Source organism: Rhinoderma darwinii, chromosome 2, assembly GCF_050947455.1.
Source record: "Rhinoderma darwinii isolate aRhiDar2 chromosome 2, aRhiDar2.hap1, whole genome shotgun sequence".
NCBI classification, from domain to species: domain Eukaryota; kingdom Metazoa; phylum Chordata; class Amphibia; order Anura; family Rhinodermatidae; genus Rhinoderma; species Rhinoderma darwinii.
In genome coordinates this window covers 124,479,036-124,502,689 of record NC_134688.1, presented here as the reverse complement: position 1 = coordinate 124,502,689, position 23,654 = coordinate 124,479,036, and the positions used below count along the sequence as shown (strand labels likewise).

General features: G+C 41.9%; 1 protein-coding gene across 1 annotated transcript in view; it reads left to right on the top strand.

Annotated features, from left to right (window-relative positions):
- GTF2F2 (general transcription factor IIF subunit 2) overlaps positions 1 to 20,120 on the top strand; it is a 174,315-nt gene extending 154,195 nt beyond the window's left edge. Inside the window, exon 9 of the mRNA XM_075850234.1 lies at positions 18,426 to 20,120. Coding sequence (XP_075706349.1) covers positions 18,426 to 18,545 — 120 coding nt within the window. The 3' untranslated portion in view covers positions 18,546 to 20,120. The remainder of the gene's footprint in view (positions 1 to 18,425) is intronic.
- The last annotated feature ends 3,534 nt before the right edge of the window (positions 20,121 to 23,654 follow it).

Genomic DNA, 23,654 nt, shown 5'->3' with positions numbered 1-23,654 from the left:
TGATCCAAACACCTCAAACTTCGATTCGTCTGTCCATAACACTTTTTTCCAATCTTCCTCTGTCCAATGTCTGTGTGCTTTTGCCCATATTAATATTTTCCTTTTATTAGCCAGTCTCAGATATGGCTTTTTCTTTGCCACTCTGCCCTGAAGGCCAGCATCTCAGAGTCGCCTCTTCACTGTAGACGTTGACACTGGCGTTTTGCGGGTACTATTTAATGAAGCTGCCAGTTGAGGACCTGTGAGGCGTCTATTTCTCGCACAGGAGACTCTAATTTAAAACTTGTCTTGTTGCTCAGTTGTGCAGCGGGGCCTCCCACTTCTCTTTCTACTCTGGTTAGAGCCTGTTTGTGCTGTCCTCTGAAGGGAGTAGTACACACTGTTGTAGGAAATCTTCAGTTTCTTGGCAATTTCTCGCATGGAATAGCCTTAATTTCTAAGAACAAGAATAGACTGTCGAGTTTCACATGAAAGCTCTCTTTTTCTAGCCATTTTGAGAGTTGAATCGAACCCACAAATGTAATGCTCCAGATTCTCAACTAGCTCAAAGGAAGGTCCGTTTAATAGCTCCTCTAAACAGCAAAACTGTGTACAGCGGTGCTAACGTAATTGCACAAGGGTTTTCAAGTGTTTTCTAATAATCCATTAGCCTTCTAACACAGTTAGCAAACACAATGTACCATTAGAACACTGGAGTGATGGTTGCTGGAAATGGACCTCTATACACCTATTTATTTAAGAAATTCAATTCAAACAGTGAAACTCCTATATTATATAGATTCTTTACCGACAGTGATCTATTTCCAGCATTTTATTCTTTTAGTGTTGATTGTCGAACAGTTAATGATGGCCCTAAATTTAGTGTCTCAGAAAATTAGAATATTATATAAAACCAATTTCAAAAATGATTTTTAATACCGAAATGTTGACCTACTGAAAAGTATATACAGTATATGCACTCAATACTTGGTCGGGGCGCAGACTCTGCAAGAATTACTGCATCAATGCGGCGTGGCATGGGGGCGATCAGCCTGTGGCACTGCTGAGGTGTTATGGAAGCCCAGGTTGCTTTGATAGTGGCCTTCAGCTCGTCTGCATTGTTGGGTCTGGTGTCTCATCTTCCTCTTGACAATACCCCATAGATTCTCCATGGGGTTTAGGTCAGGCAAGTTTGCTGGCCAATCAAGCACAGTGATACTGTGGTTAGTAACCCAGGTATTGGTACTTTTGGCAGTGTGGGCAGGTGCCAAGTTCTGCTGGAAAATGAAATCAGCATCTCCATAAAGCTTATCAGCAGAGGGAAGCATGAAGTGCTCTAAAATTTCCTGGTAGACGCTGCGCTGACTCTGGACTTGATATAACATAGTGGACCAACACCAGCAGATGACATGGCTCCCCAAACCATCACTGACTGTGGAAACTTCACACTAGACCGCAAGCAATTTGGATTGATGCCTCTCCACTCTTCCTCCAGACTTTGGGACCTTGATTTCCAAATGAAATGCAAAATTTACTTTCATCTGAAAACAGGACTTTGGACCACTGAGCAGCAGTGTTGGTCCACTGTGTTATATCAAGTCCAGAGTCAAGATAGCAGTCTTACAGGAAATTTTTGAGCACTTCATGCTTCCCTCTGCTGACCAGCTTTATGGAGATGCTGATTTCATTTTCCAGCAGGACTTGGCACCTGCCCACACTGCCAAAAGTACCAATACATGGTTTAATAACCACAGTATCACTGCGCTTGATTGACCTGCAAACTCGCCTGACCTAAACCTCAGAGAATCTATGGGGTATTGTCAAGAGGAAGATCAGACACCAGACCCAACAATGCAGACGAGCTGAAGGCCGCTATCAAAGCAACCTGGGCTTCCATAATACCTCATGAGTGCCACAGGCTGATCGCCTCCATGCCACGCTGCATTGATGCAGTAATTCATGCAGAGTCAGAGCCCCGACCAAGTACTGAGTGCGTATACTGTACATACTTTTCAGTAGGGCAACATTTCGGTATTAAAAATCATTTTTGAAATTGGGCTTGTATAATATTAAAATTTTCTGAAAGACTACATTTTGGGTTTTCATGGACTGTTCACCACAATTATTAACATTAAAAGAAAAAAATGCTGGAAATAGATCACTCTGTGTGTAATGAATCTATATAATATGAGTTTCACTTTGTGAATTGAATTACTGAAATAAATTTAACTTTTTGATATTCTAATTCATTGAGAAGTACTAGTATAATATATGATTATTAATGTATAACCATTCTGAATCTGCTTTGGTAATAAGTTCCCTTTGTAGACATCTGAAAATATCACCATGTCGGAAACACCTGACTGATCCTTGAAACCATAGTTGTTCCTATGGAAATCTGTAGAACAGAGAGGTTAGATAAAATAATGTGAAGTTGCCGAACGCAGGCTAGAAAGAGCTATAGCAACTGCACACATCTATCTTTACTTATTCCGAATATGGATGGGTTAGGACCCATGTAGTGGACTGTGATCCCTTCTGATTTTACAAAGCTACACATTAGTACATGTAATGATCCATTATCAGTATTGTTCAGTCTGTGACTATTGCCATAGCAACAGGAATCTTCAGACGATTCACGAGATGTCAGCATGTTGAGTAATTTCTTTGCAATCAAACATTTACACATATAAAATTTGTGTTGGGGTTCTCATATCTGGTCCACAAAAGATTAATTGTTAAGCCAAAGGCAGCGGGCTCTACGTCAAGGGTGTACTACTTTTTTCTGGTTAGAGAGCCACATTGTTGGATTGTACTTCTCCCAAATTATCGCTATCTAAATGTCACGAGGGGTACGTGGACCCATTGGGCTGTACCGCTTTGATGGTATGGCAGCTGGCCAACAGGACACAGGTCACTGTCTATAGTTCGTATAGTGGACCTGTGGTAGCTCAGACAGTAGCAATACAGGCTCGGCTCGGACTAGGCAGCAGGCAGGCGCCAGGCGTGGTATAGCAGGACCGGCGTGGAACACCACACAGCACGACTTCAGCTCAACACGGCACTTGACCAGGATAGCACGGGATACAGGTTACAGGTAGCCGGAACGGGGAACACTGGGAACTGGAAACAGGACGGCTGCATGTGCAGACATCTCTGGAGAGAAGGGGGTCGACTGGATGGAAGGAGTTCGTGGTCAGCGACCAAGGACGTTACACTAAATAATTTATGGCATATCGACCGTGTTTGTACCAATTTTGGGGGTGTTTAGCAACTACCATAAACTACAATGGAGAAAAGAGAATGAATGGGTGGCTCGCCTCCACCTCAGCTGATTCTCTTTACAGTGCTGGATAGGAATATGCCATAAAGATCTCCGATAAGGAATATGCCAGTCCTTCACGGGCAGGGTCTTCTACACTCATCCCGACGTGCATGTACGTGATGCTCCCCACGATAGCACAAAAGCGAAGAAACCTCCAATGGCCACCATGGGTTGCCATGGCAGCTGGCGGCCTGTTAAAGGCCCCCAGGCCAGAAATTATTATGTCTAATAGACTGCCCGTCTGTTTTACACTGACAGGCAGTAATGCTTTCGTTTACCAAACCATTATATAAGCGATCAAAAGATAACATTTCTGAAGTCCCCTTCTGGGACTAAAAATAATTGAGTACAATTTAAAAAAAAAGTATTTTTTTTATTTCCATTAAAAACAAGGCCACATATTGCTTCATTTGCTGAAAAATACAAAAGTTATTGCTTTTGGAATTGGTGAGGCAAAAACAAATTTTTTTGTTTCAAGTCTTTTTTATTGTGCAAAAGTAGATAAAACACACAACATAAAAAAAATAGGGCATAAAAAATCTACATATTTTGTGTCGCCGTAATGATACCAATCCATAGAAAAAAAGGAACGTGGTATTTACACCGCACGGCGGAAAAGCTGTTTTTTGTTTTTTTAAGTTGCCCCCCTAAAAAACTGTTTCTAAAAGTTTAAGCAATATATTATATGTACCCAAAATTATGCTATTGACAAATACCACTCGTTGTGCAGAAAACAAGCCCTCATATGACTATATCAACAGAAAAATAAAAGATGATGGAAAAAAAAGAATGTTTCATCCTAAAGACCAAAATAGACCTGGTCATTAACCCCTTCCCGCTCCTTGACGTACTATTACGTCATGGCAGCTGTATCGTTCGCGCTCCATGACGTAATAGTACGTCACGGGAGTAACGGCCGTTTCGGCCGTCCTCCCGATACATACAGGAGCTGTGACGCTGCTGTCTTGTTCAGCAGCTGTCACAGCTCCTACAGCGGGGACCGATCGCTGTGTCCCCGCTGATTAACCCCTTAAAAGCCGCGTTCTATAGAGATCGCAGCTTTTTAGGGGTTAAGCTGCCATCGCCGGCCTGCTACGCGATAGCGGCCGGCGATGGTGACTATGGCAACCGGACACCAAACAATGGCGTCCGGCTATGCCATAGACGGAAGCCTAGTGGGTCCTGACAACGTCAGGACCCACTATGCTTGCTGTCAGTGAGTAGCTGACAGTTCTAATACACTGCACTACGCATGTAGTGCAGTGTATTAGAATAGCGATCAGGGCCTCCTGCCCTCAAGTCCCCTAGTGGGACAAAGTAATAAAGTTTAAAAAAAGTTAAAAAAAGATGTGTAAAAATAAGAAAATAAAAGATTTAAAAGTAATAAAAGTAAAAATCCCCCTTTTCCCTTATCAGTCCTTTATTATTAATAAAAATATATAAACAAACAAATAAACTATACATAATTGGTATTGCCGCGTCCGTAACGGCCTGAACTACAAAATTATTTCATTATTTATCCCGCACGATGAACGCCGTAAAATAAAATAATAATAAACCGTACCAGAATCACAATTGTTTGGTCACTTCACCTCCCAAAAAATGGAATAAAAAGAGATCAAAAAGTCGCATGTACCTAAAAATGGTACTGATCGAAACTACAGTTCGTTACCCAAAAAATAAGTCCTCGCACGCCTTTATTGATTGAAAAATAAAAACGTTATGGCTCTTAGAATAAGGTAACACAAAAAGTGAATGATTGTTTACAAAACGTATTTTATTGTGCAAACGCCATAAGACATAAAAAAAAACTAAAAACATCTGGTATCGCCGTAATCGTATCGCCCCGCAGAATAAAGTGAATATTTTATTTATAGCGCACGGTGAACGCTGTAAAAAAAAAAGAATAAAAAAACAATAGTAGAATTGCTGTTTTTTTAGTCACCACGCCACCTAAAAATAGAATAAAAACTGATCAAAAAGCCGCATGCACCCCAAGAAAACTACAATGGATTCCTCAAGGGGTCTAGTTTCCAAATTGGGGTCACTTTTGGGGGGTTCCCAATGTTTTGGCACCACAAGACCTCTTCAAACCGGACATGGTGCCTAATAAAAAAGAGGCCTCAAAATCCACTAGGTGCTCCTTTGCTTCGGAGGCCGATGCTTCAGCCCATTACCGCCCGAGGGCCACATGTGGGATATTTCTCTAAACTGCAGAATCTGGGCAATACGTATTAATTTGCGTTTCACTGATAAATCCTTTTGTGGTATAAAAAAAATGGTATAAAGAGGATTTTCTGACAAAAAAAATAAATGTAAATTTCACCTCTACTTTGCTCTAAATTCCTGTGAAACACCTAAAGGGTTCATAAACTTTCTAAATGCTGTTGTGAATACTTTGAGGGGTCTAGTTTCTAAAATGGGGTATTTCATAGGGGTTTCTAATATATGGGCCCCTCAAAGCAACTTCAGAACTGTACTGGAACCTAAAAAAATAAATAAATGAGGCAATACTTCGCTTCTTACATTATACTGATAATGAGCCGTGGCCACCCCGAGATGACCCCAGTTTTGACCGTTTGTATAAACGGAGACCCCTATTAGACCGTTCCAGTGCCCGGTTTTCCCCAGCATACACCCCGAGAAGTGTATTTCTATAGATGAGTCCCTGGTACATTTTAAAGGGAGGGTTCAATTCCGCGAGTACCTGCCGGGTAAGAGGGCAAGGTATGGCGTGAAGCTGTATAAGCTGCGAGAGTGCATCAGGGTATACCTACAGGTTTAGGATATATGAAGGAAAGGCCACCCCCAAACCAGACTGCATCCTGGACTACAATAGGTACATGGGAGGGGTGGACTTGTAAGATCAAGCCCTGAAGCCCTACAGCGCTATGCGGTGTGGTATAAGAAGCTGGCCGTGCACATCATACAGATGGCTTTGTACAATGCGTACGTGCTACGTCGATGTGCAGGCCAGACGGGAACTTTCCTGGAATTTCAAGAGGTGGTTATCAAGAACCTAATCTTTAGGGACCAAGAAGGGGGGGCACCCAGTACTTCTGGAAGCGGGGCCACACGCATCGTACCAGGGCGGCAACACTTTACAGGGGAAGTTCCCCAAACTGGCAAGAAGGGAAAAAGTCAAAAGAGGTGCAAAGTCTGCTATAAGAGGGCGATAAGGGATGACACAATATATCATTGTGACACGTGTCCCGAATAACCAGAGCTCTGTATGAAAGAGTGTTTTAAAATTTATCATACATCCCTTGGTTTATAATTTACCCCAATTTTACTTACCCTGATGCCCTCCGCACAGCTTATACCCCCTCGTCTTTCCCCTCTGAGCCCTGCTGTGTGCCCAGGCAGCTGATAACAGCCACATGTAGGGTATTGCCATACCCGGGAGAACCCACATTACAGTTTATGGGGTGTAGGTCTCCGGTCAAAATGCTCACTACACCTCTAGATGAATGCCTTAAGGGTGTAGTTTTTAAAACGGGGTCACTTCTTGCGGGTTTCAACTGTACTGGTACCTCAGGTGCTTCTGCATACATGACTTCGCACTAGAAAATCCCCAGTAGGCCAAATGGTGGTCCTTTCCTTCTGAGCCCTCCCATGGGCCCAAACGGCAGTTTATCACAACAAATGGGGTATTGCGGCACTCAGAACAAATTGCGCAACAGAATGGGGTATTTTGTTTCTTTTGAAAATAAGAAATTTTCAGCCCAAACTACATATTATTTGGGAAAAATAATTTTGTTTTCATTCCCAGCCCAATTCAAATTAGTTCTGTGAAAAAACTATGGGGTCAAAATAGTCACAACACCCATAAATGAATTCCTTGAGGGGTGTAGTTTCCAAAATGGGGTCATTTGTGATTGTTTTCTATTGCTTTGATAGCTCTGGGGCTCTGCAAATGCGACATGGCACCCGAAAACCAATCCAGCAAAATCTGGACTCCAAAGAACACACAGCGCTCCTTTCCTTCTGAGCCCTCCCATGGGCCCAAACGGCAGTTTATCACCACAAATGGGGTATTGCCGCACTCAGGACAAATTGGGCAACAAAATGGAGTATTTTATTTCTTGTGAAAATAAGAATTTTTGAGCTAAAATGACATATTATTGGAAAAAAAATATATTTTTTTAATTCCCAGCCCAATTCAAATAAGTTCTGTGAAGAAACTATGGGGTCTAAATGGTCACATTACCCATAAATTAATTCCTTGAGGGGTGTAATTTCCAAAATGGGGTCACTTCTGGTGGGTTTCCATTGCTTTGATACCTCTGGGGCTCTGCAAATGCGACATGGCAGCCGAAAACCAATCCAGCAAAATCTGGACTCCAAAGAACACACAGCGCTCCTTCCCTTCTGAGGCCTCCCATGGGCCCAAACGGCAGTTTATTGCCACAAATGGGGTATTGCTGCACTCAGGAGAAATTGGGCAACAAAATTGAGCATTTTGTTCCCTGTGAAAATAAGAAATTTTGATAAAAAATTACATCTTATTGGAAAAAATGTCATTTTTTTAATGTCACAGCCCAATTGAAATAGGTGCTGTGAAAAAACTGTGTGCTCAAAATGCTAACAACCATAAATGAATTCCTTGAGGGGTGTAGTTTCCAAAATGGGGTCACTATTGGGGGATTCCTACTGTTTTGGCACCTCAACACCTCTTCAAACCTGGCATGCTGCCTAAAATATATTCTAATAAAAAAAGAGGACTCAAAATGCACTAGGTGCTTCTTTGCTTCTAGGGCTTGTGTTTTAGTCCACGAGCGCAGTAGGGCCACATGTGGGACATTTCTAAAAACTTCAGAATCTGGACAATACATATTTAGTATTGTTTCTCTGGTAAAACCTTCTGTGTTACAGAAAAAAAAATGAATAAAATTGAAATTCCGCAAGAAAAATGAAATTTGCAAAGTTCACCTCCACTTTGCTTTAATTCCTGTGAAATGCCTGAAGGGTTAAAAAACTTTCTAAATGCTGTTTTGAATACTCTGAGGGGTCTAGTTTTTAAAATGGGGTGTTTTATCAGGGTTTCTAATACATAGGCCCCTCAAAGCCACTTCAGAACTGAACAGGTACCTTAAAAAAAAGGCTTTTGACATTTTCTTAAAAATATGAGAAATTGTTGTTTATGTTCTAAGCCTTGTAACGTCCAAGAAAAATAAAAGAATGTTCAAAAAACGATGCCAATCTAAAGTAGACATATGGGAAATGTGAACTAGTGACTATTGTGGGTGGTATAACCGTCTGTTTTACAAGCAGATGCATTTAAATTCTGAAAAATGCAATTTTTTCAAAATTTTCTCTAAATTTTGCAATTTTTCACCAATAAACACTGAATATATCGACCAAATTTTACCACGCACATGAAGCCCAATGTGTCACGAGAAAACAATCTCAGAATCGCTTGGGTAGGTTTAAGCATTCCGACGTTATTACCACATAAAGTGAAATATGTCAGATTTGAAAAATGGGCTCTGAGCCTTAAAGGCAATGTGTTGCCAGAAAAACATGTTTGTTTTTTTTAAATTAAACATTTAGTGTGTGGGTGATTAAACATTGTTCAAATTTTTTTTATTTTTTTCACGAGTCAGGAAATATTATAAATTGGATTCAATTGGATTCAAATTTATAGTATTTACCATTTCTGGTCACTAGATGGAGCCATTCCCAAAAGTATGTGGTAAAGCAACCACATAGCTTTTCTGCTGCAAAATTGGGTAAAAAGCCCTCGCTCTAGTGAGCTCTCAGCATCCCCCCCCTCCTTTATCCTGGCTAGTGCCGGGATAAACGAGGGGTTTGAACGGTGTAATCTCCTACACTGTGTGTCGCCATTTTTTGAGCTAACACACAGTGTAGTAGGTTTACATACAGTAGTAAACACACACAAACACGAACATACATTGAAATCTCTTACCTGCTCCTGCCGCCGCGGCTCCGTCCGCTCCGTCTGCTGCCGCTGGTCCAAGTGCACAAGTCCGGAAGCCGCGACCGGAAGTAGTAATATTACTGTCCGGCCGCGACTTCCGGTCCACAGGAAAATGGCGCCGGACGGCGCCAATTTCAAATTGGACTGTGTGGGAGCGGCGCATGCGCAGTTCCCACACAGACGCCGTACACACAAGTGAATGGGACGGGAGCCGTTCGCAGTCCCTATGGGACTGTGGCTGCCGTATTCCATGTCTGTATGTGTCGTTAATCGACACACACAGAAATGGAACAAAAAATGGCACCCCCCATAGGGAAGAAAAAGTGTAAAAATAAGAAAAAGTAAAACACAAACACACAAATAAATATAAACGTTTTTAATAAAGCACTAACATCTTGAACATATGAAATTTTTTTTTGTGATGACACTGTTCCTTTAAGGCCAAAACTAGGCTGCGTCCTTAAGGGGTTAAAGGGGTAATTCAGGATATGAATTTTTTTTTATTAGGGTCTGGAAATGAAATAAATAAACCAAAAAAGCAGCACTGATGCACGTAGCATGTAACCTCCTGCAGCCAATCCTGAGTGGACTAATGGCACCATTGGGAATAACCGACATGCCATTGCTGTGAGAGGTGAACGTCTGCTGCGAAAGTGCGCGAGATCCGAATGACCCTCTACAGTGGAGCAGCTCACCATGAAAATCAACCACGGGGCTACCAAACGTGTGTCTAAAACAATTCAGCAAACCCTTCTGCGTATGGGGCTCCAAAGCAGATGGATAGTCACTGCTCCTATGCTAACAAAGGTGCATCGGAAAAAAAGGCTCCAATTTACACGGCAGTATCGGAATTGGACCACTGATTGGCAAAGGGTTGCCTTCTCCGATTAGTCACGTTTTCTGCTTCATCGATTGATGGACGTTGGCGTTTCAGGCGAGAAACATTCGAGAACCGACATCCTGCAACCATTGCTGGAAGAACAGAATCTGGTGGCAGCAGCATTTTGGTCTGGGGAATTTTTTCATGGCATTCTTTGTGCCCACTCATCGATGTGGAAGGGACGCTGAACCGATTTTTGTATGAATCCATCGTTGCAGATCACGTCCACCCATACATGCTGTTTGTCTTCCCTGGGGCAGACAGAATCTTCCAGCAAGACAATGCGACATTTCACACGGCTAGAAATTTCTGACAGTAGTTGGAAGAGCACGACCAAGACTTCCCTGTACTTCCCTGGCCCCCTAATTTACCAGACTTGAACACAATTGAGCATCTGTGGGATCACCTCAATCGTCTTGTTCACTCTATGGATCCTCCCCCACGCACCCCATAGCAAATGTGGGATGCACTGCAGTCAGCATGGCTCCAGATACCTGAGACGACCTACCAGCACATTAATGAGTCACTACCAGCCCATCTATCTGCTGTACGTGCTGCACGCGACGGTTACTCTGGATATTAGCTGGTGGCCATAATAATGTGACTCGATTGTGTGTATATAATTATGCTTTATTAAGTATTACAGACAAATTGCAAATTGTCATCCTTTCTGACGTGATGTCTGATGAAAAGATTTTGTGGCTCCATGATGGAGAGATGTAAGATCAGTTACATGGTATGTGATGTCTGGGATCTGTTTGAGTGACACTGGCGTACATATAAGAGAGTGGGCTCAATACCAACATAAAAATAGGCTCAACATTTTGGAGCTGGATTTTGCTGCTTTGGAGAGACAGATCTGGTGTGTATCCGCTGCCAAACCCTTTTTATGACTTTTGGGCAAATTCCCCCTTTGCTAACAATACAGATCCTCTGCAAAAGTGATTGGACCAAGCGGGCTGGACCCAAAGCTTGGTACAAACGCCTCTTCCACTACATCTCAAAAGCAGTCTATTGAGATCTCATAATTGTGTAAGCCAATGGAGTAATGACCCCAAATTGTGTCCAGAAAATATTCATTACACCACTATGGACACTTCCCTAATAGACAACCACTCATAACAACCAATCCGCTCTTTGTCCAGGACCCATTTTCTTAAAGGGTTGCGTAGAAGGAGTTCTAAATACATTTTATAGAACGGCTTATTTAAAGAAAAAAAAATAATGGAGCTGCTCCATGCACCAAAACTTGTGTGCAAGAAAATGCATGTGTTAAACTGTGGCATTCAAATTCATTCTTGTGATATTTTGCAGTGTTTGCTTTTGCTATATTCTCTATTCCAGATTTAAGCATTTGATTTATTTTCTGAACTTGTGTGAAAATCTTTTTAATATTAGGAACTTTTTTCCGTTCTTTATTTCCTATACATCATGTCTTTAGAAACTCGAAGACAAAGCTCTCTCCATTCACTCAGCCTACGGTCTGCAGCCACCGCTGTCTGTCAGTTATGCCCTGTGTGATGTGTCAGTGAAATGAATCCTTTCTCTGGGTTGTCCTGTTGATAATTCGTATGACTCACAAAGGTTTGGGGGGTGGATATTGCTTTTTAAGATCTCCTTTTAAAATAAACGTTATATAATGCTTGCCACTGGTTCCTCACTGTGACATACTAGAACTGTACAGCATGTTCACCATAAAGTTTAGGAACGTAGCCTCCAAAATCTAAAATAACGGATATCAGAAGAGAATGGGTTGCACACTGCTAGGGTGCGCTCACATGTGGCGTACTTGCATTGCATTACCGCAGCATAAACTTACGCTGCAGAAAACTTTACAATGTACGCCAATGGTAAAAATAGTAAAGTGTAGCTAAACGTTCAACAAACTTCTGACACATCAGAGACATGTCAGAAGCTTGGATTGGTGGGGTCCGAGCACGGAGACCCCCCCCACAATCGCTAGAACGAAGCAGCTGAAGTACTCGTGTGAGCGCTCAGCCGCTTCGTGTCTGTTCGGCTTTTTCCGGAAACAAATGTATCGTGTACGGACTCAATACAAAGTCTAGGAGCCCGTACTCCGATACATCGGCTTTCCGGAAAAAGCCGAACAGACACGAAGCAGCTGAGCGCTCACACGAGTACTTCAGCTGCTTCGTTCTAGTGATTGGTGGCGGTCTCAGTGCTCGGACCCCCACCAATCCAAACTTCTGACAGGTCTCTATGACATGTCAGAAGTTTGTCGAACTTTAAAGAATTCTGTCTGAGCAGCAGAATAGCTTTCCCTCAGACATACATTGTAGTTTTCCATAGCTTCTTTTTGTGCTGCAGAAAGACAATGCAAGCACCGCACGTGTGCGTGCACTCTTATTCCGGATCTGAGCGACGCTGGACAGCTTAGTACCTTAATACATGAATTAACGGTATTGAACCGTTTGATGGTGCACAGCATCTGAATACTATCGCTATTTCAATGCATCGTGGAACCCTCGTATAGGGCAGAACTACCAGTGCATGTTGAAAGGATCCACCATTGCTTTTCGCACCTCACAATTCTTGTTCACTGATCGAATCACTTGAGCTTGTTAGTTTTTTTTTCTGTAAATGCATTATTTATTATTACTGTTCCCAATTTACTGCCTCTATTTTGGTCCACCGCTGCATTCACAATTCTGCTGGTTGTCACTGGAAATCGTAGGCAAGCTTGAAATCCGGCACGTCCTTAACAACTTAGCTGCTCTCGTATAATGCAAAGGGACAGTTATTGTATAAAGACTAGACTTCTCAGAATACCAATCACCAGAGCGAGCTCTGTACAGACACTGCTTATATACCACCAGGGTATACTGAGAGTAGCAGCTCTGAAGCCTTTCAGAATTGTGAATACAGCTTGGGCTATAATACCATCTGTAACCCAGGATCAGTACAAGATGAGTATTTACAAACGTACTCATCTTTTTATATAAATCTATGTTATTTGTGAACTGCGATTTTTATGTTCAAAGGTGAACATATTCTTTTACAGTGCTTGGATGGAGGCTGGCCCAAAGGTTACTGTACGGGTTTTAGTTTTATACCCAATTATTGTTAAGTGAGTACTTGTTAGGCAATATGGGCATCATGGTTTTGTTGTATTACAATATGGATTGCTTTAAAGACAAACTTGTGGGAGCAATTATAAGGATTTTGGTAACCTTTTGAAACCAGCGTCGCAAAGGAATTGGTGAATTAAGTAAAAGGTTAGTATTTGCTGCCATCTGCTGGTTGTGAATGTTACGACATATGAACCTTCGCTCAGCGAGAACGCCTGTGGCTGTAGCTTAATCTCATTTTACTAAAGCAGATTGTAGCAAATAGCATTACAGGAAATCAGAAAAAAAAATAACAGTCCAGATGAATGATCAAGCAGCATATATGTATAATCCACTCAAAATATTTATAGCTCTTGTCCGCATAACATGGTGGAATAAATGTTATCTTAAAGGCTATGAAATACTTCAGTGACATTTTTTTTAATCGTAATGTATATAAATGGTGATTACAAGCACTTTTTGTAATATACATTTATTAAAAATTTACCATTTCAGAGCTGTGGCTTTTATGTATCTACTATACATTGAAGCTGCAGAACGCCGCTGTAAGCCTCATTAGTCAGTGAGTTGAACTGACGGCTCGGCTGACTTCGGCTCCTGTGCGTCTGTAACACACAATCTAAGGCCCCATGCACACGAACGTAAAAACGCCCGTAATCACGGGCTGTAATTACGGGCCTATAGACTTCTATTGGCCACAGGTACCTTCCCGTATGCTTACCCGAGCTGTTGAAAAATATAGAACATGTCCTATTTTAGGCCGTAATTACGGCACGGACAGTCCATAGAAGTCTATGGAGCTCCCGTAATTACGGGTGACTACGTGTGTGCACCCGTAATTACGGGAGCGTTGCTAGACTACGTCAGTGGATAGTCACTGTCCAGGGTGCTGAAAGAGTTAACTGATCGGCAGTAACTCTTTCAGCACCCTGGACTGTGACTTCCGTTCACAATATAAATCAACGTGTAAAAAAAAATAGAAGTTCATACTTACCCAGAACTCCCTGCTGCTTCTTCCTCCAGTCCGGCCTCCCGGGATGACGTTTCAGCCCATGTGACCGCTGCAGCCAATCACAGGCTGCAGCGGTCACATGGACTGCCGCATCATCCAGGGAGGTCGGGCTGGATGTCAAGAGAGGGATGAGTCACTAAGGCAACAGCCGGGTAAGTATGAATTTCTTTAACTTTTTCTGCAGAAAGGGCTGTCCCTTCTCTCTATCCTGCACTGATAGAGAGAAGGGGCTGCCGATTACTGCAGTGCAGTTTTGCAGCGAAAACGTGCCCGTAAATACAGGTGGAATACTAGTGACACTGGACCCGTATTTACGGGCACGGGTCCGTAAATACTGGGGCAATACGGGTCGAATACGTGTGACCAAGGACCCGTATTTACGGGAGGACAAAAATACGTTCGTGTGCATGAGGCCTATCTGTAAAAAAACAAACACAGGCTGGGAGGGCAACAATACTTAATTTTAAGAAGGCCAATTTCCCCAGGATGAGGCCTGCAATTCAGGACATAGACTGGGAAGAAATAATGTCAAGTAATGGTATAAATGGGAGATATTCAAATCTACTTTGTATAATTATAGTGCAAAATGTATTCCTATAGGTAACAAGTATAAACGACTAAAATTAAACCTCACATGGCTTACACCTTCTGTAAAAAGGGCAATATATGACAAAGAAAAGGACATTTGAAAAATACAAATCTGAGGGTACATCTGTAGCCTTTGTAAAATATAAAGCGCGTAATAAAATCTGTAAAAAGGTAATAAAATCAGCAAAAATACAAAATGAAAGGCAGGTGGCCAAGGATAGTAAAACAAATCCTAAAAAATTCTTCAAGCATATAAATGCAAAAAAGCCCAGGTCTGAACATGTAGGACCCTTAGATAGTGGTAATGGGGATTTGGTCACAGGGGATCAAGAGATGGCAGAGTTACTAAATGGGTTCTTCCGCTCTGTATATACAACTGAAGAGAGAGCAGCTAATGTAGCCGGTGCCAGTGCTGTTAATATATCAGTTGATATACTGAATTGGATGAATGTAGATATGGTGCAGGCTAAATTAAATAAAATAAATGTACACAAGGCCCCGGGACCAGATGGGTTACACCCGAGACTTCTTAAAGTGGCTCTGTCACCACATTATAAGTGGTTTATATTATACATAATGTGATCTGCGCTGTAATGTAGATTACAGCAGTGTTTTTTATTTAGAAAAACGATCATTTATGACGTAGTTATGACCTATATTAGCTTTATGCTAATGAGTTTCTCAATGGACAACTGGGCGTTTTTTACTTTTTGGCCAAGTGGCCATTGTACTAGCGACACATTCCCTTTAAATTTATTTATTAATGATATAGAGGATGGGATTAATAGCACTATTTCTATGTTTGCAGATGACACCAAGCTATGTAGTATTGTTCCGTCTATCGAAGATGTTCGTAAATGGCAAGCTGATTTGGACACACTTAGGTTATGTTCACACAGAGTTTGACTAGTTTTTTGATGCGGAAACCGCGCCACAAAACACGTAAAAAACGGCCCGAAAATACCTCCCATTGATTTCATTGGGAGGCGGGGGCGGTTTTTTCCCGCGAGCGGTAAAACCGCCTCGCGGGAGAAAGATGGGACATGCCGTATCTTCGGGCGTTTACGTCTCTGACCTATTGACTTCAATGGGAGGCAGAGAAAGCGTATTTCAGGGCGTTTTATGCCCGCGGCGCTCAATGGGCGCGGGCGAAAAACGCAGCGAAAATCTGCGTGCGGGGAGAGGAAAATCTGCCTCAAACTTCCAAACGGAATTTTGAGGCAGAAATTCCGCTTGCAAAAAACTCTGTGTGAACATAACCTAAGTGTTTAGGCGTCCACTTGGCAAATGAGGTTTAATGTAGATAAATGTAAAGTTATGCACCTGGGTACCAACAATCTGCACGCATCATATGTCCTAGGGGGAGCTACACTGGGGGAGTCACTTGTTGAGAAGGATCTGCGTATACTTGTAAATCATAAACTAAGGGCTTGTTTACACGAACGTGTATTACGTCCGTGCAACGCGCGTGACTTTCACGCGTGTTGTACGGACCTATGTTAGTCTATGGGGCAGTGCAGACAGTCCGTAAGTTTTGCGCAGCGTGAGTCCGCTGCGAAAAACTCACGACATGTCCTATATTTGTGCGTTGTTCGCGCATCACGCACACATTGAAGTCAATGGGTGCGTGAAAACCACCCATGTCACACGGAAGCATTTCCGTGGGACAAGCGTGATTCGCGCAACAGCACTGAAAAGGATGAATGAAAACAGAAAAGCACCACGTGCTTTTCGGTTTACAAACATCCAAATGGAGTGTCATAATGATGGCGGCTGCGCGAAAATCACGCAGCCGCGCATCATATGGTGATGAGACACGGAGCTGTTAAGTGCTTTTTGCGCACGCAAAATGCTGCGTTTTTTGCGTGCGCAAAACTTACACGCTCGTGTAAACCCGGCCTTAATAACAGCATGCAGTGTCAATCAGCTGCTTCAAAGGCCAGCAAGATATTGTTGTGTATTAAAAGAGGCATGGACTCGTGGGACAGGGATGTAATATTACCACTTTAGAAAGCATTAGTGAGGCCTCATCTAGAATATGCAGTTCAGTTCTGGGCTCCAGTTCATAGAAAGGATGCCCTGGAGTTAGAAAAAATACAAAGAAGAGCAACAAAGCTAATAAGGGGCATAGAGAATCTAAGTTATGAGGAAAGATTAAAAGAATTAAACCTATTTAGCCTTGAAAAAAGACGACTAAGGGGGGACATGATTAACCTATATGAATATATTAATGGCACATACAAAAAATATGGTGAAATCCTGTTCCACGTAAAACCCCCTCAAAAAACAAGGGGGCACTCCCTCCGTCTGGAGAAAAGAAGGTTCAACCTGCAGAGGCGACAAGTCTTCTTTACTGTGAGAACTGTGAATTTATGGAATAGTCACCGCAGGAGCCGTCACAGCAGGGACAGTAGATGGCTTTAAAAAAGGCTTAGATAATTTCCTAGAACAAAAAATATAAGCTCCTATGTGTAGAAATTTTTACCTTCCCTTTTCCCGTCCCTTGGTTGGACTTGATGGACATGTCTTTTTTCAACTGTACTAACTGTGTAACCCTAGCACTCATCAAATCGAAGTCCTAGAGGGTCTCCGCCACATACAGAGATCTAGAAGGAAGCTGACATGAAGATTGACAGAGTTGTCCTAGGTGCATACACTGAACATTAAATGATGTGGATGAATAGACCTCTGGAAATAAATGACATGATAGAATATGTATATGAAGCTTCAGATCCCATCTTTCCAAACCTAACCCATTGCACGTGTCCCAGTATTTGACATAGTTGGTATTTTGAAAAGGGAGGGATTTGAGGGAGCAAGAGAGTAATTCCTTACGTAAGTTTTTCATGTCCGAGTTGCACCCGTGTGGGTCCCGTTTTCATGGATCCCTCATAGACTTGAGTCTATCGAGGGATCCGTGAAAACGGCCCAATTGAAATACATGCGTCCGTGTGATGGCCGTTGTTTTAACGGACGTATACTATGGTTGTCTGAATTCGGCTTTACTGTCTTACTGGCAAACTGTTGACCTGTGGAGCGCTTTGCCTTTTTTTTTGGGCTGCGATTGGCAATCCTAGTGTACCTGAAGAGGGTCTCACATAGAAAGTCTAATAGCGCATCATCAGGCTGAAGACGCACTCTCAGACTTTCTATGTGAGCCCTCCTTCAGGTATACTAAGAATGACGATCGCAGTCAAAAAAGCGGCTGAGCGCTCGTGCCGTTTTCGCTTTAGCGATCGGTGGACTCTGTAACTATGTAACATTTTTATGTACAGTGATTTTTGCAGAGAAACCTTTCTACAAACTACTCCTTTGATTCCGATAGGATGTTTGTGGCGTTCGTTTTATTCGGCTGCAGCTTCAGATAATTATTTGCCTTTGTAGTAATTGAGAAATGGTTACAAGTTGACTTTTTTTGGGGAGGTTCTGAACACATATACAGACTAGTAGTATGGTGACCATCAGAGTGGTCTTTGCAGATCTCCTCCAGAGCTTAAAGTATGTGTTTCCTTGGGCAGGACACGTCATGACATGTACAGTTGTGCATCATAATGTCATTTGTATTCCAGTCCAATGACTTTAGCTTACATACGTTTTTGTTTCCCCTCCAGGTATATCTAAAAGAAATATTGCGAGACATAGGCATTCACAACGTAAAAGGAACTCACAGGAACACTTGGGAGCTGAAGCCAGAGTACAGACATTACCAAGGAGAAGATAAAAGTGACTAACCGTGTGGATGGGAGCGAGGTGCCGTGGCGCTGAACACACATCACAAGCTTTCTTTTTATTTGTCTATCGGTGATCGGCGGCACAATGCAAAGACGACAAGTGAATGGGGTTCCCCTTACTCCTGGGCACAGTGACTTTGTATGCAGAAGACCTGTCTACAATATTTTGCGCGTTTGCTTCCATTCAGATGTGTTTCATCTATTTTTCTAAAATCCCATTTGGCATGGGAACATTAACCCCAGCAATAAAAGTTTTTGTTTTATTCTAGAGATAGAATTGTGTCTTGATATTTCTTTTTTCCCCCTCTTTAGTCTTGTGGAAACAACTGCCACAGTTATAGATTTGCAAATAAGAACTTAAAATTGAATACAAACTGTCTGCCAACCTTGAAATGAAAAGATTTCCGCCACTGATATTTCGTTTTTTCTGCGGTGATGGTTGTCTACAGCATCTAGGTGGCTACGAACATAAAATCCTCATGTTGTATATTATATACTTTATACTATGTCTCAGATTCAACAGGAAAAGACTTTGATTTATATGCCGATTAAATACCCTCTGGGACCTGCTGTCATAGAACAAGCAGAATTCTGTGCACTTTACTGACGACTCCGATGACCGCTTTTACCAAGTGCCAGCTTTGCATCATTCATGGCATTTGTGGGGCCACTGCCCCAAAACCCCAATGTAAGGCCCTATTGCCGCCACATTTTGTACTCTGTTCAACAGAGTGGTAAAATTCCGTTGTCTTGCATTGTTCTGTACTTTGTTGCAGATTGAATTGTGTGTTTAAATACAGACACAAATAAAACAGATTAAGGCCTCATGCACACTACTGTTTTTTGGCTCAACACTTCAGCCAAGTTATATGAAACGGTAATATGACACTTATAGAAGTGTACGGGAACGTTTTGTGCCACTGATTTTGTACTGTACAGTTTTTCGGCGTCAAAACTAGGAATAGAACTAAAAAAAGTGGAGGCTCAAATGGCTTAAAAAAAATTCTAAAAATAATTGTATTCTGTTAAACGTAGTACTAATGTGGTGTGAACAGAGCCTAGTTGTCAGAGAATTCTTAAACCAGAGAACTTGTATTGTTACAGTATAAAGCTTTCTAGCAAGAAATAATGAATTGTATTCTTTGTGAATCTAAAAAATTACCACAAGAGGGCAGCAGCATACATAATTATGCCATAATTGGCTACACTGACTTCATTTCAATGCATTTTGTTGGTGCGAATACCGTAACATTCCGTTTTTATCAGACGTTTGTGTTGAATGATCCATGTGATGCACTTATTATATTTGGCTAAAATGGGGCCAACTGAAGGCAGATGGACCATCTTGGTTAAATTGCATCTTATATTGACATAGTGCTGCTTTTATTGTTATTATTAATAATATTAGAATTGCATTTAAAAGGACAAAAGGAAATATTTTTACTGACTTTGTTTTTATATGTGAACATATATTGTATAAACTTTTCGTAATGTTTCCATCATTCTGTTCCAAATAAGGACGTGTAGAAGTTGTGTTGCTCCAAGCTTGTAATAAAATTCTTTACTGTCATTCTATTTTCCTGCAACATAGGTACCTTGCATTTCTCACTATCTGTCTCTTTACATATAGATAGGTAAGCTACTACAGCTCTAATAACCTCTGTATATGGGAAGACTTGTGTTTTTAAAGCAGGGGTCTCAAACACACGGGCCGTGGGACACAGAGCCACTAGTATAGTCTCTGCTCCAGGACTCTGTGAAATCCCCTGACATGGCTGTCCATATATGGACAGTGATGTCAGGTGCTTCCCCAGAGCCGGAGTCCTGGGTAGAGCGCTAGTAGAGGCTCTGCTCCGGGACTCTGGGGAAGCTCTGCTTGGGACTCCAGCTCTGGGGTTGCCCCTGACATCTCTGTCCATATATGGACAGTGATGTCAGAAGCAGAGCTGGAATCCCAGGCAAAGCGCTAGACGCGGCTGTGCTTTGGAACTCCAGCTCTGGGCAAGCCCCTGACATCACTGTCCATATATGGACACTGATGTCCGTGGCTTCCCCAGAGTTCTAGAGCAGAGCCTATACTAGTGCTCTGCTCTGGGACATTGGCTCTGGGGTTGACATCACATTCCGGTCCAGGAGGATCCCCTGACGTCACGGTCTATGGACAGTGACGTTAGGGGCTCCACCAGCAGAGGAATCCCCGGTCACAGCGTCGGTAACGCTCTGGCTGGGGATTCCACTCCTAGAGGGAGCACTAATGGAGCGGTGTGTGTGTGTGGCATTATCATTATCTACAGAGGGCACTGTGGCATTATCCACAGGTGGGTGTGTGGCAGTATCTAGAGAGGGCCATGTGGCATTTTCCACGGGTGGGTGTGTGGCAGGATCTACAGAGGGCACTGTGTCATTGTGGCACTATCTAAAAAGGGGCTACCCACTCTTGACTCCCAACCCAGTGGGGCTACCCACTCCCAACTAAGCCGGACTGCATTTAGTGACGCTTAAACTGGAAAACTGAATTGTTAAAATAATCACGTGGAGTAAACTCGCAAATTTCCTTTAAGTTCAAACCTAACGGTATTATTATAGTAATGTATTACTGTTATAGTAATGTAGTATTATTATAGTAATGTAGTATAGGGTTGCCCGATGCATCGAAACTTCAATACTGTTTCGATACTGTGTAGCCTCAAACAGTACAATACTGTTAATTCATGTATTTCGAGTATAGTAATATTTAGTATAGTAACACATGAATGTTGTTAGAGTAGGGCTGTGGCTGTGTAATACTGCCATTGCACCGTTCCTGAGTCCTGACAAGTGTTCGCGCGGTCAGCATAATGTGATGCGACCAGCGCTGCACTAATGATTGTCAGCACTGAAGACAGAACATGGCGGGCCCACTACAAAACACCCTATATTCTGTCTTCAGTGCCTGTGCCGATGCTCATTAGTGCAGTGCCGTCACCTCATGCTGATCGCGCGCACACACTTATTCTCAGGAGCCGGGCAATTGCTGTATTACACAGCCGCAGCTCTGCTCTAACGGTGGAGATCAGAGAAACCTCCAATCTCGGCCGCTATTCCCTTGAATGCTGCGATCAAAGCTGACCACAGAATTCAAGGGGAAAATGAGAAGGGGGGATGCCCTTTGGATCGCGTCACAGGAAACCCTGTGATGCAGTCGATGGACATACCATATATGGGCGGCCAGCCCAGGGTCCATTCAAGGACCCTAGGGCTCTCTTACCATATTTCCTGTTAGGTTATACTTCGTACACAGGCAGTTGTTAGGACATACCTATCAGTATATAGATATATGCCCGTACATTAAAGTTTAAAATTAAAAAAGTAAAGTTAAATTAAAAAAAATACACCCATTTTTTTACAATAAACATTAAAAGAAGTCTCAATACATAAAATATACACATATTCGGTATCGTCGCGACCGTAATAACACATTTATAGCATCATTTATGATGTTTATGCTGTTATAAAATAAAAACTGCTTTCTTTCACTTATTAATGTGAGGCACAAGGTATTCTGAATTTTGAACCTCCATGTGCCTCACATTAATAGTAATTAACCCCATGTGCCTCACACATTAACCCAATGTTGTCCATTATGACGGAACTATTCATGAGAGGCACATGGAGGTTCAATATTCATCGTACCACGTGCCTCGCATCAGAAAATGGAGTAATTTTTTTTTTTATTATTATTGTTGGCAAAGTATAATTTTGGTATAGAGTATCACAATACTATACGAAGTATCGGTATCGAAGTCCAAATTCTGGTATCGTGACAACCCTAATGTAATATTGTTATAGTAGTTCAAATAACTGATTACAATAATTTTGTATTGTATCAAATTTGAAAGTAATGCGGCCGGTCAACTTAAAACTTTTTCTATATGTGGCCCACTTACCCGGCCGAGTTTGAGACCCCTGATTTAAAGGGAACCTGTCGTGTTGAAAATGCAGTCCAATCTGCAGCCAGCATGTTATAGAGCAGGAGGAGCTGAGCAGGTTAATGTATATTTTAGTAGCAAAAGATTTAGTGTAACTTTTTTAATTTATTCATTTAAACTTCTTTTCATTCTGGGCCATGGAGTTCCGTGGGCGGTCCTACACAGTGATTGACAGCCTCCTCTGTATAAGTGTGAATACATATATAGCTGTCCATTACAGAGTAGGACTGCCCACTGAACTCCTAAGCCCAGAATGAGCAGAGGTTTCAATTAATTCATTAATTACAAGTTATACTGAATATTTTGCTACGAATTATAAATCCATTCTACTGATATCCCGTTATTTTATAACATGCTGCCTGCAGATTGGTCTGCATTTTCATTATGACAGGTGCCCTTTAAAGGTCGACTGCTTTTAATTAGGGCTTCTGTAGGAATAATTCCAAATTAGTGGGTGCAATTAAACCTTTGATGGCAGGAGTAAGCATAGGCTAGATTGGTTTTGTGTATGTGTATACATATATATATATATGTCAGCTCTCTTGATCCCTCTCTGTCATAATATGTCATGGTTATACTTGTTTCTTCTAACTGGCTGAGAGGGCTCAATGAAGAGAGATGCCACCTCTTACTCATATGTTGTGAAATTAGTTCCATTCTGTTGGCACTACGAGGCACATTTATTTATTTGGTGTTAGGCTGGGGGTAGGACTACACTTTTTTGTTTTGTAGTGAGAAATAAATTGTGGCCGTAGAAATGCATTCGATTTAGGGTTACACTCTAAGCGTTTATCTCACTACAACACATCGCTGTGATAAATTACGATCAATAGGAATATATTGAGTAGCTTGAAAATCTCTTCAAAATGGTGGTTGCTTTTATTGTTTCTTTTATCGCTACATGCTGGGATTTCAGAGTTACACACTTGTCGGGAGCAATTTTGAAGAGATTTTCAAGCTACTCAATGCATTCCTATGGACAGAGATTTACTTAAAAAAAATTGTAATCAATTTTTTTTGTAGTAAGCTAGTTAGCACTAGTAGTATTCCTATGGACAGCGATTTATCGCTCACTACAAAAAAAAAGTCTGGTTCTAGCCATAGGGGCCATTTACATATTGAGGTGCGGTTAGAACCGCAT